We start from the raw sequence: 25744 nt of genomic DNA, 5'->3' as shown, positions 1-25744 counted from the left end.
ACAAGACCAAACAGAACTTACCCTTCTTTCTTTGTCACCATATTCGATACCAAGAGTGTCCATGGCACGGACAATGGCTGCCAGGGACTGGATAGTGTTACTATAAACCACAGGCTTGTACTGTTTCACATCTTCACCTGAGAAGCCATCTTCATGGATAATTCTGTATAAGAAAGCATAAAATGTATCATTGATCACAACCGAGACACAAAGCAACACATACTTGCAGCAGGCAACTGAATACATATATAAAAGGAAGGAGAATGATGGAAATGTCAGAAGAAAATGGTGCTAGTATATTATAGTATATTTAGGCATCCCGGTGTAAGATTAAGGAATACATTTCAGCAGAAGCCTCAACGATCCAGACAACAAAATGTTTCCAGTACCAGTGCAATTCCCAGGGCTGTTGATCCTCAATAACCATACAGTAGCTTTGCATACATTATTAATTGTGGCGGACACCCCCATTAAACCAAGTGCTTGAATGGAGAAGTTCAGATTACAGGAAGCTGGTTCCATCAACGTTATGGGTTAAGAGGCTTTATAAATATGGATTAATGGCAACTCTGTAAGTGCTCTGAAACCACTTAAAACGTCAATCTCTGATTTATGGCTATTTGGAGACGTGGCACAAATCAAACCTAATTGTGTGTAGAGGTAGACAATGCTATACCAAGGAAAAGGGATTGCAGAGGAGTGATGGACAAACGTCTTCTCGGGTTGTGACATGTCACAGGATGCTCAGTCATACCATGGCGACACACACAGGAGACTGGTGAAGGATTCAGATGACAGCCAGCACAGGAAGAATAAAGACGAGGGGAAAAAAAACGACATGCAGTTCATAGCAGAAAAATACAGGCTACAGGTGTTCAGTGTCGGTTCTGTAGAGGTGAACTTACACTTTAACAAATGCTGGAAGTAAAGAAAAACTCATGCTGATCTGCTAGAACAGGTGGTCTCCAAACTGTGGCCCGGGGACTGGATGGAGCACTTTGCTTGCCTTTATATGGCCCTTGGGACGCATCCCTCACCCACGGCCAGCACCATCTATCCATCCCCCTCCACAACGCATCCCCCCCACCCACGGCCAGCACCATCCATCCATCCCCCTCCACAACGCATCCCTCACCCATGGCCAACACCATCCATCCCCCTCCACAACGCAGCCAGCACCATCCATCCATCCCCCTCCACAACGCATCCCCCCACCCGCAGCCAGCACCATCCATCTCCCTCCACAACGCATCCCTCACCCATGGCCAACATCATCCATCCATCCCCCTCCACAACGCATCCCCCCACCCACGGCCAGCACCATCCATCCATCCCCCTCCACAACGCATCCCCCCCACCCACGGCCAGCACCATCCATCCATCCCCCTCCACAACGCATCCCTCACCCATGGCCAACACCATCCATCCCCCTCCACAACGCAACCAGATCCATCCATCCATCCCCCTCCACAACGCATCCACCACCCACGGCCAGCACCATCCATCCCCCTCCACAGCGCATCTCCCACCCACCCACGCACAGCACCATCCATCCCCCTCCACAATGCATCCCAATCCAAAATATCGGCCACAAAAATCGGCCATCGGCCACCCCGATTTCTAAATATCGGCGTCGGCCAGAGAAAAACCCATATCGGTCGACCTCTACCAAAAATGCACCACAAATGCTGCAAGCAGGATTTTTAACACCGGAATCAAAAAGGTGCCAATAACGGCTGACAAATTTATGATAATTAAAAAGTCAACTATAATACAATTTATAAAAAGATATATATTTTTAAATACTTAAAATTTCAGTTTCGACCAAGTACATCCTGAATTTTCGATACCGAAATCTTAATTTTGTGCACCACTAATTGCATCCACTGACACCAACGATGGTGAGCTATTGCATCCACTGACACCAACGATGGTGAGCTATTGCATCCACTGACACCAATGATGGTGAGCTATTGCTTCCACTGACGCCAACGATGGTGAGCTATTGCATCCACTGACACCAACAATGATGAGCTATTGCATCCAGTGACACCAACAATGGTGGTGCACTAATGGGGTATTGTTTACTCCCATTGATGTCAGAACAATTTCTACTTCCACTGAACACATTCCGCCCCCCCTAAAGTCTGAAGGACAGTAAACTGGCCCTTTATTTAGGAAGTTAGGAGACCCCTATGCTAGAAATCTGGTGCATTCCTAACATCCAGTAGTAAGCTCACAATGATGACTGATGCACTTATACCTCAAGGGTTGTCCGCTCTATCCCATTCAAACCAGCTCCTACGGTCCTCACCTCCATAAAAGATATGTTCTGCAATGGTGATAACACTTGGAATTTCAGTGAGTCAGAGGCAGCGATATCTCCCAAAAGGAATGCAGGTGCTCATTGGATTTTACAAAATCAACAGGTATTTTTCTGAATTTGCAATGTTTTTAAGAGCCCTTTTCACACTGTAGAGTTGAGCGTCGGCAGTAAAGTTTCACTATTTTTAGCAGCGATTTATGGTAAAAAGGGGTTAAAAGCGCCGGCAAGACGATGCCCATTGATTTCAATGGGCAGGCGGCGCTTTTGGAGCGGTGTGTACACCGCTCTTACAGTGCCACAAAGATGTGGCTAGTAGGACTTTTTTGACATCCTGCCAGCACACCGCTTCAGTGTAAAAGCACTCAGGCTTTCACATTGGAGAGACACTTTGCAGGCACTAGTTTTAACGCTTTTATAGCACCTGTAAAGCGCCTCAGTGGGAAAGGGGTCTAAAGAGACACAACATGGGGAAATATGCATATACTGCAGAGACATATGGAATATGATTTTTTTTTCTTATGTCCAGACACACCAAGCTTGGCCTTGCTAGTCTTCATCTGGTCCATTCTTTGCAACTCCCATTTCCTTCCTAAATAGAAGATGAATGCTAATGATGCCTCCTTGTCCCCTTCAATCAGGATCGTCAGGCTAAAAAAAGTAATTTGCCCCAGGCGTACTAAAAAATGGAAGCCAACTAATAGGCTTGGACTGGGATGCTGTAAAAGGGCTCTCAGTATCTTGACCGCCTGGTGCTGAAGAAAGCCATTAACCTCTAGAGGAATGCATCCGCTTCATCAGTTATTCAGATCAATTTGATTTAAATATTGTTGGCCGAATTTGAAATTTTTTATCTCACCATAAGTCCCATTACTATAAAAATGTTGCAGATATTAAAGTGATTGTAAAGTCTCATTTAAAAAAAAAAAAAAAAAAAAAAAAACACGTTATACTTACCTTCTATGTGCAGTTGGATTTGCACAGGGCAGCCCGGATCCTCCTCTTCTTTGGCCCCTCTTTGCTGCTCCTGGCCCCTCCCACCTGTCAAGTGACCCTACAGCAAGCAGCTATGGGGGCACGCAAGCCGAGCTGCAGCTTTGTGTGTCCATTCAGACACTGAGCTGCCGTTCGACCCCGCCCCCTCTCTCCCCCGATTGGCTAACTGACAGCCGTAGGAGCCAAAGGTCCTGCTGCTGTGTCTCACCCAATCAGGAGGGAGCGTGCCGGATGGCCGAGGGAATCGTGGACATCTCTGGACATAGAGGATACTCAAGTATTAGGGGGTGCTGGGGCAGCTGCTTTACACAGAAGGCTTTTCATCTTAATACATGAAGATAAAAAAAACTTTCCAAGTGTCTGCTATATTATAAAGTCATACTGTACACAATTTTTTGACGCTGAAATTTGATACATCACTCTGTCAAACCCTACATTGAAAGCATTTGATTAACCTTCTTACATCACATAAAAAAATGCCAAGGCTTCTTGTACACTTGGCCGCGATGTACCGCAGCTGCAAAACTGTGTGCACTGGTATATGTTAAAAAAGAAACGAAAAACTGATTTATGTCCATTGAATGATTTGTCGATCATTACATGATGGCACTATCGTTTCAAGGCTCTCAAGGCAGAAGGTTTGTTTTTCTAAAATGGCTTTGAACGATTTTTCGTTTTTCACATTTACCATTTTTTTGACAAATAAGAAATAGGGCTTTCATCCATAAAAAAAAAAAAAAAAAAGGATGTTGACGGAAGCAGATGAAAAACGGATGAAAATAAATGGAGCATCCGTTTTTCCTTTGAGGTCTGTTTTTCATCCGTCCATATGTGTGAAAGGGGCCTAAGAGACAAACTAATGCGAATCTGAAGTCTATCGTTTATGCAATTTAAGTTATGAGGTACGTTAAAATTAAAGGGTCACTAAAACCACATCATAAAAATAAATAAATAAATGGTGTATTACATGCTGTTCACTGGGATTAGTTTTCTGTATTCTGCAAAAAACCTGGTTGATCCTGCTGCTCTCCATCTCCACCTTCTGTTCATGTCCTCAATTCAGCTAGGGATTTTCAAAAAAGTGTTGGCAGCTCTGCACATGCTCAGTTTTCAATGAGTTTCTTTGCTGAGCATTTCCTCTCTATCACATCTGAGCAGCACATGTGCATACTCAACCTATTTGGTAATCTAGAATTCATGTTACACTGTGATTTGACAGTGAAGAGGGAGCAACAGACTGATGAGGCCATCTCTCTGCTACTGACAGCCAATAGATTGCAGTGCTGTTCAGTGTATTCCGACAATGGAGACCTACCTACTTGTCAGAATAAAACCGCGCAGTGAGGATGCCTCCACCCATCTCGATTGTGCGGATGGGAGAATCTTTTTTTTTTTTTTTTTCAACCAGCCCTCTAGCTGATGGGAAAAGAAAAAAAAAAAAAAACACAAATCATCTACAGCCAGCCTAAGAAGCAGGTTGTCGATCCCTATACAATTAATCCCTCTGTAGCAAGATGCTCTGTCGCTATCCTGAATGCTACTGAACTTCCATCAAATTCATCAGCAGCAGGATGGCGTCACCTGTTGGACATAAACCAGACACTGTGATTTTAATATGACTTGAAGCAATGCCTGTGTAATCTTAAAGGTCTATGAACCTCAAGTTGCTTCAAAGTCGGAACAAAAAGTAGTGCAGGGTTTACTTTGAAGCCACTACGATTTGGAGTCGCAAAAATATGGATGGTACTTATTGGAAATCATGGGGTACGACTTACCATGCGACTTGGCAGTCCCAAGTCACAGGAAAAGTCGCACAAGTGTAAGAGAGGCCTAAAGCACTGAAAGACAATCCGGAAATTAGATTAGAGGTGGGGTGTACAGGGGGGGGGGGGGGGAGCAGAGTGCACATCTATAAGGATGATGTAAATGGCTGGAACAATACTCAAAACAGAGGCAAATGCTTGCATAGGAAATACATTGGAGTGCAGCAAAACTGCTAAAAATGTGAGGGGAAAGTCAAGATGGATGTGATGTAAATTAAGGGTTATACTGTTACATAAAACGCATTATGCTATACTGACTGATGAGTTCTTATAAAGGCACTTGATTACAGAAGTGCATAATATGCCGGTTTAATAGTGCTGCCCCCCCCCCCCTTTCCCGTGTCCTAATCTGGCTCTGTCGGCTGGTTGAGGTTAGTTCAGACAGCTGGAATTTGCACTGCGATATCCACCAGCCATCTGTGATGGGCTCTTGGCTGTGCCAAAGGAGAATGGAATTTTAAAAAACAGGTCATTTAAACAATGTGCATTTAACAAAATAGGTTAAAAGAAACGCACAGACAATACATATAAACAGACAGACCTCATAAGTCAAAAGCAATATGCCACAGCATACTGTACATTCATTCGTAACTTTTTAGCGATGGGTTTTATTTGGTGCTGCTCTGGAATGCAGTTTTATTACACAATTACAGATACATATTTTTCTGCCTTTTGTTTTTCCTTTTTACCTCCAGCGTTCTCAATATGTGATGCAGCACGCTGCGATGGGATACAATGACCCGGAACACTTTGCATAAAAATGCAACATTCCTATTTTCTTTTTCAGCGTAGACCAACGTTTGCATTCGTGTGAATCACAACCACAAGACCACAAGCACCGCTGGGAGGGTGTTGGAAAATGCAGCATAATGCCTTTAGTGTGAACCAGCCCCAATATAAGATTTAAATGCAGAACTTCACTCTCTCAATCAACAATGCACATTTTTAATCCTCATACTTCGAGCATTGGTAAATCGATATGGAAGGTATATTATATTTACTTGTTTAACCCCTCCCCTCTTTTTTTTTTTTAACACATTTCTTCAGCTACTTCCCAGTTTTCAGGCCTAGACAAATGATGTCATACATCCCAAGAGTCTTTAGGAAGGAAGGAGTTTTCTTAGATAAGCACACCCCTCCTGCCTGCATGCCTGAGCTAAGGGCAGATGAACTACAGGATGTAAATGCTCAGGCATGAATCATCTACCCTTGCTCAAGATGGCCATGACAATATGCTAAAGGACTTTTTTCAAACTGAATAACAAAGCATGCTTTAAAAAAAAAAAAAAAAAAAAAAAAAAAAGCTTGGGAGGCATGGATGGGGGAGTTTTCTTTAAATGCAAAAAAAAATATTATAAAAAGGAGCCATATTGCCCCTATTTCTCCTATAGATCACAGGAGTCCACACTCATGATCCGTTTTCACTCAGGGCTCTGGAAATATCTTGATTTTACAGTCTGGATCCATCCAGATGCCTGACCGTCAGCTGGCTCTGCCTCTCAGCGAGCCACAGGGAGACTAAGCCAGTTACTTCCACCCCTTCCACAGCCCAGTACTGCAGTGAGCACTGGAGGGAAAGAACAGAGAGGCAAGTGACTGACAGTCATCAGGGCATGCTGGAATTTTTTTTTCAACCAGTGGTTGCGGCCAATCAGCTGCAGCAGTATTTGACAGCAGCGGTTACCAAAGTGGTCATGTCGGCGGCATGTGACTAATCAGAATCATTCTAATCTGTCCTGAAAAAGAAAGGGAAAAAGGGCTTTCAAATCTCTGGGCCACTGCACCAGGTATATTGGCAAGAATAGAAAATTAAAGCGGTGGTTCACCCTCCATAGCAACATTTTAGCATAAAATGAGGCATAGTAGCGCGAGCTACAGTATGCCTGTCTTGATTTTTTTATCCCCGTACTCACAGTGCAATCCTACATTGAAGATTCCGTCTCCCCGCGGGGAATGGGCGTTCCTATCCAGACGGAGGATGATTGACGGCCGGCTCTGGCACGTCACGCTCCCCGAAGACAGCCGGAGTAGGTCTCGGCTCTTCACGGCGCTTTACGGCGCCTGCGCACAGACTATGCGCAGGCGCCGTGAAGAGCCAAGCCTATTTCGGCTATTTCCGGAGAAGCGTGACGCGCCAGAGCCGGCCGTCAATCATCCTCCGTCTGGATAGGAACGCCCATTCCCCGTGGGGAGACGGAATCTTCAAAGTAGGATTGCACTGTGAGTACGGGGATAAAAAAAAATCAAGACAGGCATACTGTAGCTCGCGCTACTATGCCTCATTTTATGCTAGAAGAAAAAAAAAAATGTGTTTGTTTATAGGGTGAACCCCCGCTTTAACCACGGAGGCAATTACAGTGAGGAAAAGGTAGATGGAGAGGGTGCAAGTTCACCTTTTCATTTTTTGTGCACCCCTACGGGTCCTGCCAAGCGCGAGCACATCATAATTTATTACATGTAGGGCAGCACATTCAAAAGCGCGCGGCAATGAACTGCATGGTGCTGTGCTACCATGAAGTCAGGCGCGCATAAAAACCATGTGCATTTGCATATGCGAGGGGGTGCCATTAACACGTCTGCTAGAGGGCAGAAAGTTTCTGTGTCGGTAAAGCACGCGATATTATGCATATTCCTGATATGCGCACCTATCCTTAAAAGTTAAAGGGTAAGTTCATCTTCAGGACATATTACCAGTTCTCCAAATTTCAGGTAGAATATGTAACAGGTCCCATGTACCTTCATGTACCTTATTGTTTAGTTTTTTCCATAAAAGGTGCACTTATCCTTTAAAGTGAGATTTTTTTTTTTTTTAATCTTAATGCATTCTATGCATTAAAATAAAAAACATTCTGTGTGCAGCAACCCCCCTCAGCACCTGATACTTACCTGAGCCCCATCTAGATCCAGCGATGTTGCATGAAAGACTTGGTTCCCTGAGGAACTGAGGAGAGAGGGGGGGCAGGGCTGAGACGCTGCTCCGTGTCCGAGTGGACACACAGAGCAGTGGCTCAGCTTGGCAGGAGGGAGGGGCCAGGAGCGCAAGCAAGGGACCAGAGAAGAGGAGGATCCAGGCTGCTCTGTGCAAAACCACTAAACAAAGCAGGCAAGATTAACATGTTTGTTATTTTTAAACGAACGAAAAAATAAAAATAAAAAAACAAAACAAGGACTTCAGTATCACAATAAGGACTTCTGCCTGGAATTCACAGCATGTTAGGATTTCTATTAAAATGTATACACCTTTAGGTAACCCATACTGACCATATCCATATATTTTTCTAGGGACAGCAGCTAAGAAAACATCCAATTAGCCATTATAGACTATACAGACCCCGTTTAATCTCCATTGCATTTCTATGTGGGGCCTCCAATATGGCCATCCTGGTACATTTCTGCATATTACAGGAACCCGGTCTCTCTCTTATGTTATGCCCCCATTCACAAATCACAATCTTATTTGCAAGACCCAATCACAGGGTTAGGAGAACACATTGTTCTCTGCTGACACAGGTCAGTGGTGATCTTTTCATTGAGGAACTCTGTTACAGGCCCTCTGTCAGAACAGCACTGTTACAAGAAAAGCCATTATCTACATCTTGCCTGCACACTATTGTAATGTAAAAAAGCAACAGAGCCACTGAAATGTCCCACTAACTTAGGCGGTACTGCCTTACCTGATCTTTCCATGTACTATATTGCTTTCAGCTCTCTCAATTCTTCTATTTTAATCAGGAGGACAGGTATTCGACTTTAGGGTTTCCCCTCCCAGTGGCCCATCCCTTTGAAATTCTTTATCGGGGTGTTCGTGGGTTGTCCCGCAGGGGTAGTAGGAGCTGTATGCCATTCTATCACTGTAAAATCTGGCAGCTTGCTATGCATATTATTAATGCCCCTCCAATTCATGCCCATGCGCCCCTGTGAGATAATCCATGCTTGCCCGAATTGTTATCCATCGCAGACCACTAGTAATTTATCACGTGTGCCAACGGTGTCAAAACATTTCAAGAACTAAACAGGATTCGGGGTGCCCAACCATATTGTTCATTCGTTACCTCCAACTCTGACATGCCCTCAAATCTCAATTCCCTTATAGCCTAGAGTGGCTTCACTCCGTTAATTATCGCCTAAGAAACTTATGCCAAGGTTTTACGATCTTCTGTTGCCATCGGCCACCACCCATGCTTATCAACTGAGGTCATGCATGACGGTTGATGTCGGGGAGATGGCCGATGAGGAATTGGACGAGATCCTGGAAGCCTGCAAGTCTGTTGCCCCCAAATTATCTGACCGTCTCACACACCTATATATTCTCCACCGTTCTTCCCTCACACCCACTCGTATTTCCAGGTTCAGACTGGAACATCTCTAAATATAAAGATCCCAGAGGTACTTTTTATCACCCGATATGGTCCTGTGCCTCCATTCAGGGATACTGGACACAGGCGATTACATTTCTTCACAATCAAATGGGCTCCCCTTTGTCCCTACCCCCACGCCAAGATTTTTTTGGGCCTCCTCCCCACTTCAGAGGAGGATAAAATAACTGAACACCATTTTGTAGGAATTGCTCTTTACGGCTAGAATGCAAGTTGCTAAAACCTGGATTAGGGTACTGCCGCCAACCCTTCAACAATAGATTGGGGCTGTTAACAGAACTCTTCCCTACCAAATGGTGCTCTATACACCTAGGGGATGTCCTAACAAATATCACAAAATCTGGGACCAATGGTTGGAAGAGTCCTCTACCTGTTCAGATGCAGAATAGCTCCCTGTGACATGTTTTTATATTCTGGTATAGATGTACATTACTCTCTCTACGGGCGCTTCTGATTCAGGCGCACACATTCATATGCATATGGTTTTTGTCCTGTATATATCCTCCGGCGGATGGTGTAACCCACCTTTCATATTGCTTCTTATATGCAACGTACCTTATTGTAATTTTCTTGAATTATGTTCAAGCTACGTTTAAAATATTTCAAATGTTAATTTCTGTACAACCTTGTCAATGTACTTTTTCTTTTTGCTTGTAGTGCACGTTGCACTGTTGTACCCATCATTTTTATATATGTACAGTAAAGCTGCCCAGATACAGAGATTCTGATGTGCAGCAAGATGCATATAAAAAAAAAACTCCATTAAATGCTAGCCGTACATGCCATAGGAATCAGATGAAATCTGAGCCGTCTATGGTAAGCCTAAAGGGCTCATTTACATTAAATTGATCTTTATCACTTGTGCTGCATTTGTAAATGCAGCAAAAATACATGGTTTCAGTAGGCCTGGTTTTCAAATCAATGTGTTGCAATGCGTTAAGAAAGTCCTATAAGCAGTTTTTTAAAAGCGTAAATACAACACAATGCAATGAATGTTAAAGCAACCTTTACAGTGGGGAGCTTGTTAAAGAGCCACAGCTGACAAAAAAGTGCCATGAGTGTCATATGCCTAGCCCAATACTGGGGCCAGGGAATGATACCGTAGACGAGGACCAAGCATCCGACACACCTGAAAGCATGTTGGATGGAAAGATTATATGGTGGCTGTAGCTCTTAAAGGCTATATTCATCCTTTGGGGGAAAAAAAAAAAAAAAAAAAAGCACAGATTTTTGCAGGGGAAAAAAATGCATTTATTTATCCTCCCCCCCCACCAGAGCCTGCAAAGCATTACACCCATAAAAATAAAACAGAGTATGCCTTGGTTTTAATGCTTCTGGAAAGTATTTAGCATATAAAAAAAAATCCCTACAGTAAATGGTGATCACGTCACGATTTTCCGAAAGTAGCCGAACGTCGGTGTGCAGGTGCCGTATAGAGCCGTACCGACGTTCGGCTTCTTTCGGCTACTCGTGACGCGATGTATGCGACAGTCGGAAGCCTGTCGGAAGACTGTCAATCAAATAGGAACGCCCAGTCCCGAAGACCATACCCGGAAGCGGCGGAGAAGATCGCTCTCTAAAACGGTAAGTACTGCTTCGTTTTTAAAAGAACTACCCGATTCCCCTTGACAAAATGAGCATGAATCTAATGTTAAAAACATTTTTTCGGATGAACTCCCGCTTTAAAGTTGGTGGATTTCGTTCTGCTTGAAAGTGGAAATAAACCCTCCTATCATTTTCAGCCAAAGAAGGTAACCAGGTTGGCCTCTGTTTAATCTTCAACAGCCATGATGTTGCACATGTGATCAGATATGACACCAGCCATTGGATGGTTTGACAGGTTGGTTAAGATCAAACAATGTACAGTTACATTCCTGGCATGTGCCAGGAATGTAGCGTTTAAAGCGAAAGTAAACCCATAGATTTTATCATTTATTTATTGTTTTTTAAGTGTAGCTCCACCCAAAATTGGAAGCTCCGCTTGTTTGCTTACTGACATACCAGGTTCCTGTTCCCACTTCTGGGCAAAGTCGCTGCAATCATTGTGCGGCGATCTATGAAATTTCCTGCCCCTCCTTCCTCATGCTGTCTTCTGGGAGACACACAGGTTCCAGAATACAACGGGACCATTCAGAAAGCGCACTGCGACTCGCACATGTGGATTCGGGAACAGGCTGTGAAGCCACGTGTCTTCACTTTGTTTCCCATAGTGAAGATACCAGCGCCTGCACCCCAAGCCGATGGCGAGATTCCTGGACAGGCAAGTGTTCTTATATCAAAAGTTAGTAGCTACAGAATTTGTAGCTGCGGACTTAAATAGAAAATTCCCCCAGGCTGCAAACTACGTTTTAAGAAATATTACAAATGTTTAAAATATAAGCCACACTTGCTGCAACCTCAGAGTTTCTTCTGTGCCCGACTTCCCAGAGCCCTCATGTCCCTGTACATGCGATCAGCACTGTGTTTTTCCATTAGCCTGCACGGAGCTTCTTCTCAAACTGGACACCAACCGCAAAAAGGTTCATTTTTGAATACATTTCAAACAAGTTTACATTTAAATGTTTTCTGGAGCAGTATTTTTTTTTTTTTACAGACAAAATGATAAAGTAAAGAAAGCCCGCCCAGCTTACCAGTCACTAAGTACGGGTAAGGGCACATCAGTACCAACAAAATCAGGTGATGAGCACAACAAATTTTGCTCGCTTTCTACACAAGGTCCTATAGGTTACAAACTACATCCAAAAAAAGCCAAAAAATAAAACAAATGCACCTATCACATCTAATTGGGTAGCTGCAGCATAATAAATGTTTTCGTTTGGGTTTAATACTGCTTTAATGTGAGTAAGAACATTAAAAGTGACATTTGTCAGCTTGTTGAAGAATTACTTCCTACAAGAACTTACAATATACGTTCCCTGAGCTTGTTTTAAAATGTAATGTTGCCCTAGACAAGATAAAAAAATATCATGGCAGGTTCACAGGTCTAATGACTATAATGACTAAGAGCGCTCATCTCCACTTGCTATTAATAAGAAATCTATCTTGTTGATAGCAGCACCATATGGGTATCCCCTCCCAATAGCAACAAATGGTAGAAGAGAGGCATTGGTCAATACACCAATCACACAGTTAGGGGTGGGGGAAAGCTTGGAAAGAGTCTGGGGATGGGCAGTAGGCCGGGGATAATGGTAAGACCGGGAGGGATTGATAGAGGAAAAAGGGTTTTAGAGGATTGTTCTGGAAAATTGGAAGTTGGATTACCAAGCATGGATAGAAATCTAGCTGTAGAACAGAGCTCAGTTTAGAGGCTTTCAGGTTTCTGTTGCAAGAGTGACATAGATAAGCTTTTCCAATCATCTGTCACCAAGAAAGTTCTAGCCAGGATCTGCACAACACAAAGAACCTTCTACATTTGCCACTGGAATCCTAATGTATACGACGTGCACCTGCAAGCGATCATTCTGGAGCGACTGCATCTCAGATAATTAAACAATGATTAACATACACTACTTTAATCTAAATGTTAATCCGGTAATCTGAAATGCTTCACTCCTTGTCTGCTTTATGCAAATGTGATTTAACAAATGAAGCTCTCTACAGATTCTCTCACTGTTCAGATGGCACTGGTCTACCAGCTGAAAAAAATAAATGTTTTTGGTTTGGTATGCGCAGGGCTTTAATTATTTTTCCCCCTCAGAGAATAGGTGCAGGAAGTACTCCCCAGTCAGTCGCCCCCTCGTCTCCAACCCCTACCCACTTTTGAGTGTCGTTACTTGGCTCTACCCCCCAGCACCGTTACTTGGCTCCACGCCCAGCACCGTTACTTGGCTACACCCCCCAGCACCGTTACTTGGCTCCACCCCCCAGCACCGTTACTTGGCTCCACCCCCCAGCACCGTTACTTGGCTCCACCCCCCAGCACCGTTACTTGGCTCCACCCCCCAGCACCGTTACTTGGCTCCACCCCCCAGCACCGTTACTTGGCTCCACCCCCCAGCACCGTTGCTTGGCTCCACCCCCCAGCACCGTTACTTGGCTCCACCCCCCAGCACCGTTACTTGGCTCCACCCCCCAGCACCGTTACTTGGTTCCTTTTTCAAAGTCACTGCAACAGGAGTTCCATTGGCTACAATAGGGTGAGACTTGTCGTACAATTTGGAACTGTCAAATCGCACTAGTGTGAACCAGGACTAAGTCTGGTTTATAAAAAACCCATGTCCTGCTGTTCATCTATTGACAGACAACAGGACTCAGCCCCACCCCCAATGGCTGCACTGCTATTTAATCTATCCAATCAGGACCAGAGACATCGGCTGGAGCTAGTGTGCATGTCCCCGTCCCTGGAAAGGCCCGGGTTCAGTGTTCTTAAAGTGACAGTTTTCTTATCTTTATTGATTACAGATGCTTATACAGCACCATCAATTTTACGTAATGCTTTTCATAAATATTATACATTCACATCAGTCCCTTCCCTCAAGGAGCTTACAATCTAAGCTCCTTGAGGAGCTCTGCCAGACTCGCAGACTGGCTCCCCCTCTGTCCAATTAGTGCGTGATCACACCTCCGGTGGTGCGCGCATACCCCCTAGTAGCCATTACACGAAATGACGTACAGGTATGTGATTTTGGAGAGGAGAGCCGACTTGCCGCAGTACATCTACATTGGGCAGATGGAAAGTGCTAAATGGAGCCATTCACACAGATGCTTTCAGATCCGTAACACAGAATCCAAAATTTGCTTCTAAGAAAATGTGCTTTAATGCGATAACGCATGCGTACACATTTGTAGGAATGCAAATTAAGTTTAAACAAATGGGAAAAATAAATTATGTACGCATTTAAAACGCAACTATATGCAAGTATTGATCATTTCACAGAAACTTTTCTCCTAGAAAACACGTTTGTAGCAAATCAGTTACATTTTAAAGGCCGTGTGAATGAGACCTTAAAGATTGCAGACAGGCGGGTAAGTTTATTTTTATTGCAGCGTACGTCTCTTCTGCTTGCAAGTTGGTATTTGTTTCTCTTAAATTTTAGGAGTTCGTTACAATTTTAATTATTCAAACCCAGGAAGTAGTGACTATTATGTGCTCGGAATTAACTTATTGTATATATTTCTTCAGAGTAATTCAAAACATATTGAAGCCAAAGAAAGCCAAGTAATTATTTTCAGACCGAGGTCAGCAATGGCTCGCTACTTATTTCTCATATCATAATTTTCATTTAAAGTGGTTCTGATGGTAGAAGTTTTTTTTTTTTTTTTTACCTTAAAAGGAGATCTATGCATTTAGAAAAAAAGCCTTCTGTGTGCAGCAGCCTCCCTAAAGCTCCATTCACATTGTAACGCCACGTACGCGGCGTATTTTGCCGCGGTTAACTTTTTTTTTTTTTTTCACAAAGAATTTACATTGATGTCTATGGCCGAACGCCAATGCCGCCTGAAAAAAAGGGTCCGGGACTTGTTTTCAGGCGGCAGGCGTACGGGGTCTGAGATGTGAACCATCTCATAGACATCAATGGAAATTCTCCCCTCCAGCGGCACGGGCGTCGCGCTTCAGGCGTTTTGTCGCCTAGGTGTGAATGAGGGCTTATACTTACTTGAGCCCCATCTCTCTCTCGCAACGTGATGTCCACGAGTCCCCCGGCCTTCCGGGACTCTCCTCTTGATTGGCCGAGAAACAGCAGTGGCGCCATTGGCTCCCTTGGCTGTCAAAAGTCAGTTAGACAATCAGGAGGGTGAGGCAGTGGGGCTGAACGGCAGCTCAGTTTCTGAATGGACACACGGAGCTGCAGCTTGGCTCAGGTGCCCCTATAGCAAGCTGCTTGCTGTGTGGGAATTCGGCAGGAGGGAGGGACCAGAGGCAGCAATGAGGGACCCGAGAAGAGGAGAATCTGGGCTGCTCTGTGCAAAACCACGGCAACAGAGCAAGTATAGGTTAGAGCTGCACCATTATGGCTAAAATTAGAATCACGCTTCTTTTGCTTGGAATAAAGATCACGATTCTCGCAGCGTATCATCTTTCACATTATACAAAAAAAATTGGGCCAGCTTTACTGGATTATTTTTTTTTTTTTTTTTCATTGTGTATTTTTTCCCCCAAAAAAAGTGTTCGAAAAACCACTGCACAAATACAGTGAGACCTAAAATATTGCAACAATCACCATTTTATTCCCTAGTGTCTCTGCTAAAAAAAATAATGTATGTTTTCTAGCAAAATAATGCTTATTTTAACTTTTTAAAGAAACAAGCGTCAGAAAAAGGTTTAGTCTAAGTGTTTAAACTTCCCTCAAAGTTTATTCCTTTGATCTAAGAACTTAAAGTTACAATGTTTATAGATATCCAACAGTGCTGCCCAGTTTTTTTCTTTTGACAGCTGAGTGAACAGAGAACTATCTACACTATCTACTACTACTACTATCTACTACGCCGGGGCCGAGTGATACAGTCGGCGGCTATGGCCGCTGCTGTATCACGGGAGCGTGCTCGCAAAAGCTTTCCACCATGCGAGGGAGCTCGCATGAACGTGGAAAGCTTTTGCGAGGAGGAGCCGAGACAGCCGGCAAGGGACCCCAGAAGACACGGATCCGGGTCACTCTGTGCAAAACGATCTGCACAGTGGAGGTAAGTATAACATGTATGTTATTTAAAAAAAATAATAATTGTACCTTTAGTGTTCCTTTAATTATTAAAGGAAAAAAACTTAATCACTTTAATGCATTCTATGCATGATATACCTTCTGCATGCTGCTTCCCCCCAGGCCCCCAAAATACTTGAGTCCAATCTCGATCCAACGATATGCATGAGAGCAGTGGCTCATTCCTCATTGGACAGAGAGGCAGCAGCAAGAGCCATAGGCTCCTGCTGCCGTCAATCATAGGCAGTGAGGAGAAAGCGGAGACGAGCCGCACTCTGTGTGCCAAATGACACACATTGCTGGCTCGGGAGCGAGCATGCACGTGTCCCCAGAGAAAGTAGCTTGCTATAGGGGCACTCAGCGGGGGGAGCCAGGAGCGCCAGCTGGGTACCCCAGAAGAGGAGGATTGGGATGCTTTGTGCAAAATTAAATACCCAAGCCAAATAGTCCAACAAAAATCCCTCTAACTCACAGCCAGCAAGTTGCCAATGTACAAGAACAAGTACCATTTATAACAAAGTTGGAAATCCGGCACCAGGTCGCAATTCCGACTAGAATTAGCGATAGTGCGGCGGGGGAGGTGGGTGTGCACGGAGACACAGGATACCCCATCCGTGCGGCGCCACCTCCCCCGCCGCGCGATTGCGTCATCGGTAATTGAGGCCGCGGCTTTGCGGCCTTTGCTTCCTTCTGTGATCTGGCTCCATCTTGTGGTGGCCGTTGGCATGACAAGACAACCAGCAATGCTAATGGAGCTTCCTCTGTTTTCACTGCCATCTCCTTCCCTCTAATTAGAACCCACAAACATTATATATATTTTTTATTCTAACACCCTAGAGAATAAAATGGCGGTCGTTGCAAAACTTTTCGTCACACCGTATTTGCTCAGCGGTCATACAAGCGCACTTTTTTGGTAAAAAATACACTTTTTAATTAAAAAAATAAGACAACAGTAAAGTTAGCCCAATTTTTTTTTATATTGTGAAAAATAATGTTACGTCGAGTAAATTGATACCCAACATGTCACGCTTCAAAATTGCGTCCACTCGTGGAATTGGCGACAAATTTTTACCCTTTAAAATCTCCATAGGCGACGTTTAAAAAAATCTACAGGTTGCAGGTTTTGAGTTACAGAGGTGGTCTAGGGCTAGAATTATTTCTCTCGCTCTACCAATCGCGGCGATACCTCACATGTGTGGTTTGAACACCGCTTTCATATGCGAGCGCTACTCATGTATGCGTTCACTTCTGAGCGCAAGCTCGGCGGGACGGGGTGCGTTTCTGGCTCCTAACTTTTTAGCTGGCTCCTTGATTCCAAGCAAATTTGTCAAACCCTGCTATACAAGCCAAATGTATAAATTTTAGCTGCCTATTCTGCGCAGGGCCAGTGTAAGCTTTGTATCTTCTCGTGTGTCAAGGAGAACAGGGATGGTAACCACGTCAGGCTGGCTCATAGGAAGCAATGGGCCACATATATAAGCAGCACATTAGCTGACTATTACATGAAAGCACTTGGTTATGAATGTTATCTTTAATGATATATACAGAACTCTTCATGCTCTTTATAGGGATGTGAGATGGCACAACAGTCTCTTGCCAGTCATTTTTTATATTACAATGTTCTTCTAATGTTTTTTGTGTTCTTTGTGCACATGAAGGCAGACCGGAGAAGGAGAGCAGAAACGCCTGCAATTACAAGCTAGTTAGAAATGGACATCAATTGGCTCCATGACTGACAGCAGAGGGGTCAACCCGCTGACATGAGTAGCATCATGACACTGCAGTACCGAAAACTCCATTATCTCTATAGTCCCTGTAGATGAGCAAAGAGGGAATGGCATTAATAAATTAAAGTTTGCCTATACAATAATATGAGCCACCTGAGACCTATTCAGAAACGAGCAGCATGATGTACAGAGGACACTGGACAAGTAATAATAAAAAAAAGCATGAAAAGATGAAGGCATTTGTTGTATTTTTGTAGATATTAGGCAAAAACTAACCATTAAAGGAACATTAAAGTGTAACTCCACTCCACAAAAAATATATAGCATATACAATTGCAACACAAATCATACTGTAATTGAATGTTAATAAAAATTACCTTTCCTTTTCAATGTGCAGCGGTGTAATTTAATTCATCAATGCAATATGGCTACCTGGAGGTGTTCTGTACACAGATGGTATACAGAATTCCCCTTGTGTAATTGGCTTACCGATTTTCCCAGAAGTCTGCGCTAGAATACAAATCAGATTTTGAGCATCCCCAGCAACAAAAATTGAATTTTTGGTGAGATACTCCCAAAGGAAAATCACATCTTAAAAAGGGATGCAGACTAGGGATCGAACGATGATCGATGTGGCCGATTATCGGCAGCGAATATTCACTTTTTCAGAAGTATCCGTCTAAAAACTGACTGATATTACTTCAAGGGGCTTGCTTTGTTGCAACAACCACCGATGTGGCTCAGCAGCCACTCGACTGTTACTACAAGCAGGAGGAGGGAACGTAGTCTCCCCCCCCCCTCATCCAGGCTCTCCCGTCCCACCAGATTTTTTTCCCCAGCCCTAGGTTGAAGCACACCACAACGCACGATGTGCATGGACATGTAGTGCAAAAATACCCGGCAGTACCTAGGTTTTCATGCTCTGAGTTGCTTATCAGACTATTTATTAAATGGGTTACCTTATATAGAACCTTATGTAGAACACGTTATGGTGCATTATACTAAGATATAAAACTTTTTTTACTATTATTTTAGTTGCTTCCTGGTTTCTAGTCCAAGCTAAAATGTAATTCTTCCCAGTAGTCTTTATTCCCCCCCCCCCCCCCCCCCCCCAATTTTATCTGGGAGGAGGGCAGGAGAGGAGGAAGGGTTTTCTCAGCTAAGCACACCCTCCTATCTGCATCCCTGAGCCAAATTCAAATGGATTTCAGGAAGTAAATGCTACAAAAATCATCTGCCCTTACTCAAGATGGCTGCAGGTAAAACGCTAAGGGGGTTCAAAGTGATTTCTCAACCAAATTAAGCATGAAGAAATGGATGGAGGGGTTTGCTTTTTTAATAGCGCTTTCATTTTCAGTGCTCAAACACAGTTTAGCTCTGCTGTAAATGAAGCCGTATACTGAAGATCTCCAGCCAAATGTATCACTCAGGATGTAAACACTGTACCAGGCCATGGCTGTACAGCGGAAGCAGGTAAGGGGCTCAGGCTGGGAGGTTTATTCATGTGAAGTTCTAGGGGAGAGAGGGCTAGCGTTATTCTAGGTATACACTACCTTCCTTTTATGTTGCATTCACACCTGAGCGTTTTGTCGCCTGAAGCGCGACGCTTAAATACGCTAGAGGGGAAAAAATACATGGTCCCCTATGGAGATGGTTCACATCTCCACGCCAATACGCCTGAAGCTCAAACAAGTTTCGGACTCTTTTTTTGTCGCGCGTATCGAGCAGTTTGGTCGTTTTTGAGCGTTTCCATTTCCCATAGAAAGTAATGGAAACGCTCGATTCAAGCAACCACGAGCGTTTGCTACGGGCGTTTCGTCGCTTTAATCAATAGAACATTTCACCCAGGCAGAAGATTAAAAAAATCTACCAACAAGTGATGAAAAGATGATCATTTTTCCTATTGGCTAAAATAAAAAACGTAGTAGTACAAAAATGTCGGACGACGCTGTATGCAAAACGCGCAAATAAGCATGAATACGCCGGGAAAGAACACCGGAAAAAACAACCGACGCTCAGGTGTGAATGCAGCCTTAAGCCTCTTGCAGCTTGAAAAAGTTTTTTTTTTTACCAAGCTAAAATACAGCCCATTAATTGTAATGTGCCTATGCACACAGGCGCATAAACAAGCGCCGTTCATTCCTCAGTTAAAAAAAAATAAAAAATCTGCATTTTTGGTCAGTAATTTATGCCCCATGCACGCAAATGCCCATTCGCATATGGTGCATAACAAAAAATGTGAGGATATGTTTTCATGCATGCACACAAATTTGGGCAAAATTGCTTACGCATATGCGTGAAAGTGCGCACAAATACATAAAAAAAAGGTGAAAAAAGTAGGTGATCAAACAGGAGTATCATGTGCAATAGGCCTAAAACTGCTAAACAGCCAAGCTTCATCTCAACCAGTTTAAATAGATTTTGCGTCTGCCTGGAGTGTACATAAAAATGTTTGAATGCACGCTTCATAGTCATGGTTACAGCATATTCTTCCTCAGAGTCAATAACTGGCTGCGTTCCCTCTTTTATCAACCCTGTTGGACAAACTTTGTTCACATTTTTCTTTTAATTGTACCCCAAGCTAGATGTTAATTCATAAGTCTCTTTATTCAGAAGCAGAAACATTGTAGGCAGTGAATTGGAGGCTGATTTCCTGAACAGAAATAAGACAATGCGCCGTGATTGCCGAAGAACAGAGGCGGCTGAGATCCTGCTGAAAGATCATTTCTCATCCTCAACAGTAATTTCCCAAAACTCATAAAAACAATGATCTTTTTCTGTATGTTACACATCATAGAGTGGAGCCGCCTAGGAGGCGATAAAACCTGCAGGTCTCCTCACCCATTATTGTGCTTTGTAAAATTTAAGTGCATTCCAAAATAACAAAACTAAAATCACACTTCAAGGAGGCTTAATTACGGCCAACTCTTAATTATCTGAAAGTTTTCATTTTTTTTTTACCATCCTAAACATTCCATGGTATCTGGCTTTCAAGAGTATTATGGGCATTTCATGACTTAAGACTGCAGAGAACCTATGATTGACAATCACACAGGTACACTTGGACTGGGAAAAGGGAGGGGCAGAACCCAGAGCCAATCCGTTGCTCTGCATACAAAAATATGCTGGCAGGGAATACACAGATAGGAGAACAGAGCAGAGTGAGCAGTCATAAGATCTCACAGTCTGTGGCTGCTCTTTTACCGTCCAATCAGCATAAAATGGAACATTGAATGGAACTAAAGTAATTTTTTTATAAACGGATGCAAGCAGGCAGTTTATTGCAGAACAGATCTGCAAGGACTCTTCTGCAATAAAATAAAATGTACCTGCCTGCTCGCAGACTACCTTAGAACGTGCACCAAGGTGGCCTAAGCCTGTGTGTCGTGATGACTAAACTCCTGCACATGCATGGGTGTTATGTCATCCTGTGCCGGCCAATCAAGACGGCCGATGACGCCACCCAAAAAAAAAAAAAAAAACCACGAGTGAGATGCCAGAGTAGGACCTTGCGGGCATCAGACCATTGGAGCCAAGGTAAGTGTTCCGGAGTTTAGTTAGCTGTATTTGTGCACTATACTGCATCTACAAAACAGTTCATACAAATAAAAAAGAACCGCAGGAAGTACCTAACCGTTACATTTTAAGTACAATTATTCTGAGCCAGCCTGGACTTCTTCAGTACAGCCTGGACCTTAAACAGGCAAGGCCCCAAAAGCACATCTTGAAAATGTACCGGAAGGTGCAAATAAAGATTTTACAAAAACAGTATATAAAAGCGGAGTTCCAACGAGAAAAAAAAAAATGTAAGGTCAACAGCTGACTTAATGATCAGACATTTACCTGTCCAGCGATGTGGGCGTACAAAGCCACGCCCCTCTCCACGGCACCGGCATTCTTATTGTGGGCACCCAGCTGTGAAAGCACGACCCGTGCTTTGAATGGCTGGGCAATTTTCTGGGACCTGTGACGTATCCCAGAAGATTGCTGGGAGGGTGGGGGGAGAGGTGAACTTCCTTCCGGCGCCGTGAAGCCCTAGGAGGAAGTAGGAGCCGATACCTCCTGCCCCCCCCCCCCCCCCGCACCGCACCAAGTGAAAGTTCAATTTTTGGGTGGAACTCCGCTTTAAAGTGGAACGTCACTCTCTCAAACATTGATTTGTAATCCTTATGTGGCTAGCATTAGTAAATGAATAGGAACGTTTATATTTACTTGTTTAATTTCTTTAGTTACTTCCTGGTTTCCATGCCTAGGCAAATGTCGTCATACATCCCTGAGGATTCAGGAGGGAAGGGGAGGTTTTCTGAGCTAAATACACCTTTCTGCCTGTATGACTGAGCCATGTGCTGATAGATTCCAGGAGGTAAATGCTTCATGAGTCATCTGCCCTGATCCAAGATGGCCGCAGCCAGAAAGTGCAATCTCAGCAAAATAAAAGCAAAGAGACGTGGTTGGCTGATGTGGATGGCTAAATTTGCTTTGAATAACAAAAATGAATTAAAAAGTGGTTTTGGTTTGTGGTTCTCAGATACAGGGTAGTTCCATTTTAACTGTTACTGTCCCATCAGCAGAATGAGTGAGACTCTGCACCCCTTCTACAGTCTAGTCTACAGCTGTAACCAAAGAAGTCCTGTCATCTGCCCAGCTTTGCAGTGGGGCTGGACTATGTGAATCTGGGTACAAAGAAGTGATGAAAAAATATATATGTTTCATCGACTTCAATTTTGACTTCAATTCTGTGCCAATCTTTCAGGAACAAGACAATCCAAATACTCTAAAATAGCCTCTCTCAAACTTTTAATCCCAGGCGTACCACTAAAAATAGCTTTCAGGTCTTGGCGAAATCTAACTAAAACAATTCACTAGGGGTTAACAGAAAATGCCCTTTACAATGGTGATCAGTAGGAAGAATGCCCCATTAGAAGTCGTGATCAGGATGCCACTCTTACAGACAAAAATATTATTGGTGTCATTCTGCTAGCTTTGCCAAGTGGTGTTGGCCCTGAAACTATGGAGGTACCATCAAATGGGAGGTCAGCCACAGTGCCAGCAACCTTTGGAGGAACCGTGTTTGAGAATAGCTGCTCTAAAAGGGATCTATTTATCAAAAAGATTTACACAACTTTCATCCAAGATTCATACTTTTTCCCAATAGAATCTGATTAGAGAAAAAAAAAATGCGTGCGACTCCTGGGTGAGAGATGTGTGAAACATTTATTAAATTGACCCCTTTGGCTTCATGTACACTACGGCTCCTAAACCTGAGTTTAGAAAAAATAAATAAAAGCTCTTAAACTCAACTCCATAAAACTCTATGGGGTCAATTTGCCAAGTTAAATAAAAGCCCAAAAAAATGCTGCAAAAGAATGCTTGCGGTAAATCAGTTGCGAACGTGCAATTCGCTAAGAATTTTGCATTAAATACTTAATGCTGTATGTGTACGATTTAGCAGTAATTACCGCAATATTTAATGCAGAAATTTACCACATTGAGCTGGTTGCCAAAAATCTGCCCAGGAAGCCGGCCGCCAAGTTCTTAACAACAAATGACTCAGCTGTCAGCGGCTTTCCTGCCGACAGCTGGAAAGGCAAAAAAAAATAAAAAAAAAACACACCGACAACTAAAAACAATGAATTAAAAAAAAAAAAAAATGCATACCAGACCCGATAGTATGGATTTTATGGGGAACCCCATGGTAAAAATAAAAATAAACAGCGTGGGGGTCCCACCAAAATCCATATCCTTATCCAAGAATTCTGCCCACCCCCCCTACCCTCCTGAACCATACCAGGCCACATGCCCTTAACATGGGAGGGGGGGTGCTTTGGGGCAGGGGGCTCTGCTCTTTATGCAATTGTAGTGATTGGCTTTGCATACACAAAATGTATGTTACCATTTAACGAAACCCTTCTCTAAAAAAGTGAGAAACTGCAATGACATTTTAGTTGAAGTAACCCATAGCAACCAATTCAAATCAGAGAATGCAGAGTAACTGAAGATCATATCCGATTGGTTGGGGGGGTTTTGTCACGCCATTGGTTGTGCATTTAATTCCTGACCAAGCACAGATGTCAGAAGACGAGTGCAGGCAATGACAGCAGGCCCAATGCCATTGTGGACTGGCGCTCTGCTGGAATGTGTTGGCCTTATCGGACTCGTACTTTGCAGAGGAATTCCGCAGAGCTATTTTTATACCGTTATATATATATAGGACAGGCAGATTAGATTCTCTAGTGCAATGTTTTCTCCCTAAACACATTATACAGATGCTTCCGCTGTAGTCTGCAGAACTGAAGCCTCGAGGTTCGAGAACAGTAGCAGCCATAATCAGGACACTGCACAGTAATAAAGTATCAGTGGCATTTCCCAGGGTTAAACAGATCATTGAGACAAGTGTATCAATGACACCACTGTTACTGTAACAAGGGCATTGGCTATTTGCAGATGTGGAGAGGTTACAGATGCAGGCTTATGGCTAAGACGCAGCAAAGATGCTGTGCAAAAAGATCAGGACAATGAAAGATGCCTGTATGGTCACAGTTTGTGCTTTGCCAATTGTCTCATTAACCAATTCAATACCGGGCAGTTACACCCCCGTCCTGCCAAAGCCAATTTTCAGCTTTTAGCTTTGTCGCTGTTTAAATGACAATTGCACGGTCATGCTACACTCTATCCCAACAGAATTTTTTATAGTTACCACAGAGCTTTCTTTTGGTGGTATTTGATCACCACTGGGGTTTTTATTTTTTGCTAATCAAAAAAAAAAAAAAAAAAAAAGACAAAACAAAATTGAAAAAAAAAATATGTTTTTGTTTGTTATAAAATTCTTTAAATAAGTTTTCTCCTTCACTGATGAGCACTGATAAGGCGGCACCAATGATGGCCACTGATATGCAGCACTAATGGGCATTGATAGGCGGAAATGATGGGTACTTATGGGTGGCACTGATGGCACTGGCAGGCATTGGGGATAGGCACTGATTGGCAGCTAACTGGGCAATGATTGGCATTTCCGTGGTGGTCTAGGGTGGCATACCTGGTGGTGATCTCTGGTGGTCCTGGCAGCATCCAATCGGCTCTCCTCTGTCAGGTGCGACTGAGGAAAAGCCGATCAACGGCTCTTCCCGTTTACACCCTGATTGACTGTGATTGGACACGGCTGATCACATGGTAAAGAGCCTCCGTCAGAGGCTCTTTACTGAGATCAGTGTAGCAGTGTGTCAGACTGACACGCCGCACCACACATCGCTGCATGCCCCCACGGGCGTGCAGCGACTGTTATCCTGCTGGACGTCATATGACGTCCAGTCAGGATAACTGAACCACTGCCCGGCCGTCATTCTGCTATAGGCCAGCCCCAAAGTCTTATAAAGGGGTCTACCAGCTCAAAACACAAACCACCTAACTTGCCATGCACATACTTTCCTATGGCTAGCACAGAAAATCTATATATAATAATAAAAAAAAAAAAAGCATGCAAGGGTTTGTATATATGACCATTTGTAAACATCACTTGTGACAGCAACAGGCATGCGACCGGTACTCTTTATGGAGTGATCTGGGGTCTAGATCCCTCCTCTGCACTTAAAAGCGTTTGATCACATCAAAATTGGTGAGTGCTTTTGATTTTTAAAAATGGTTTACATCCGGGTAAACTAGAAGTGATGCAAGGTCACCGCTTCTGGGTTACTAGATCACAGACTAGATAATAGATCTGAACGAAGCCATTCTCGGCTCTGATCAGCTGGCGAAAGTGTTGGTTGGTCAAGTGGGGCTCCCAGTGGAACGGGAGATCCTGGTCAAGCTATAGAAGATGGCAAGAGGGGAAACATTCCCTCCGCTTCTCGTAAAAGCAACCCAGAGG

At 43.6% G+C, this 25744-nt stretch overlaps 1 protein-coding gene across 2 annotated transcripts in view; it reads right to left on the bottom strand.

The window, feature by feature from the left end:
- The window catches only part of GNAO1 (G protein subunit alpha o1), a 271460-nt gene that overhangs the window by 161260 nt on the left and 84456 nt on the right, over nt 1-25744 (bottom strand). For both annotated transcript variants that reach the window (XM_040329144.1, XM_040329143.1), the window contains exon 3: nt 22-163. In XM_040329144.1, coding sequence (XP_040185078.1) covers nt 22-163 — 142 coding nt within the window. The remainder of the gene's footprint in view (nt 1-21; nt 164-25744) is intronic.

Source organism: Rana temporaria, chromosome 11 (assembly GCF_905171775.1).
Source record: "Rana temporaria chromosome 11, aRanTem1.1, whole genome shotgun sequence".
NCBI classification, from domain to species: domain Eukaryota; kingdom Metazoa; phylum Chordata; class Amphibia; order Anura; family Ranidae; genus Rana; species Rana temporaria.
The sequence above is the reverse complement of the archived record's forward strand: the minus strand, read 5'-3'. Positions and strand labels throughout refer to the sequence as shown.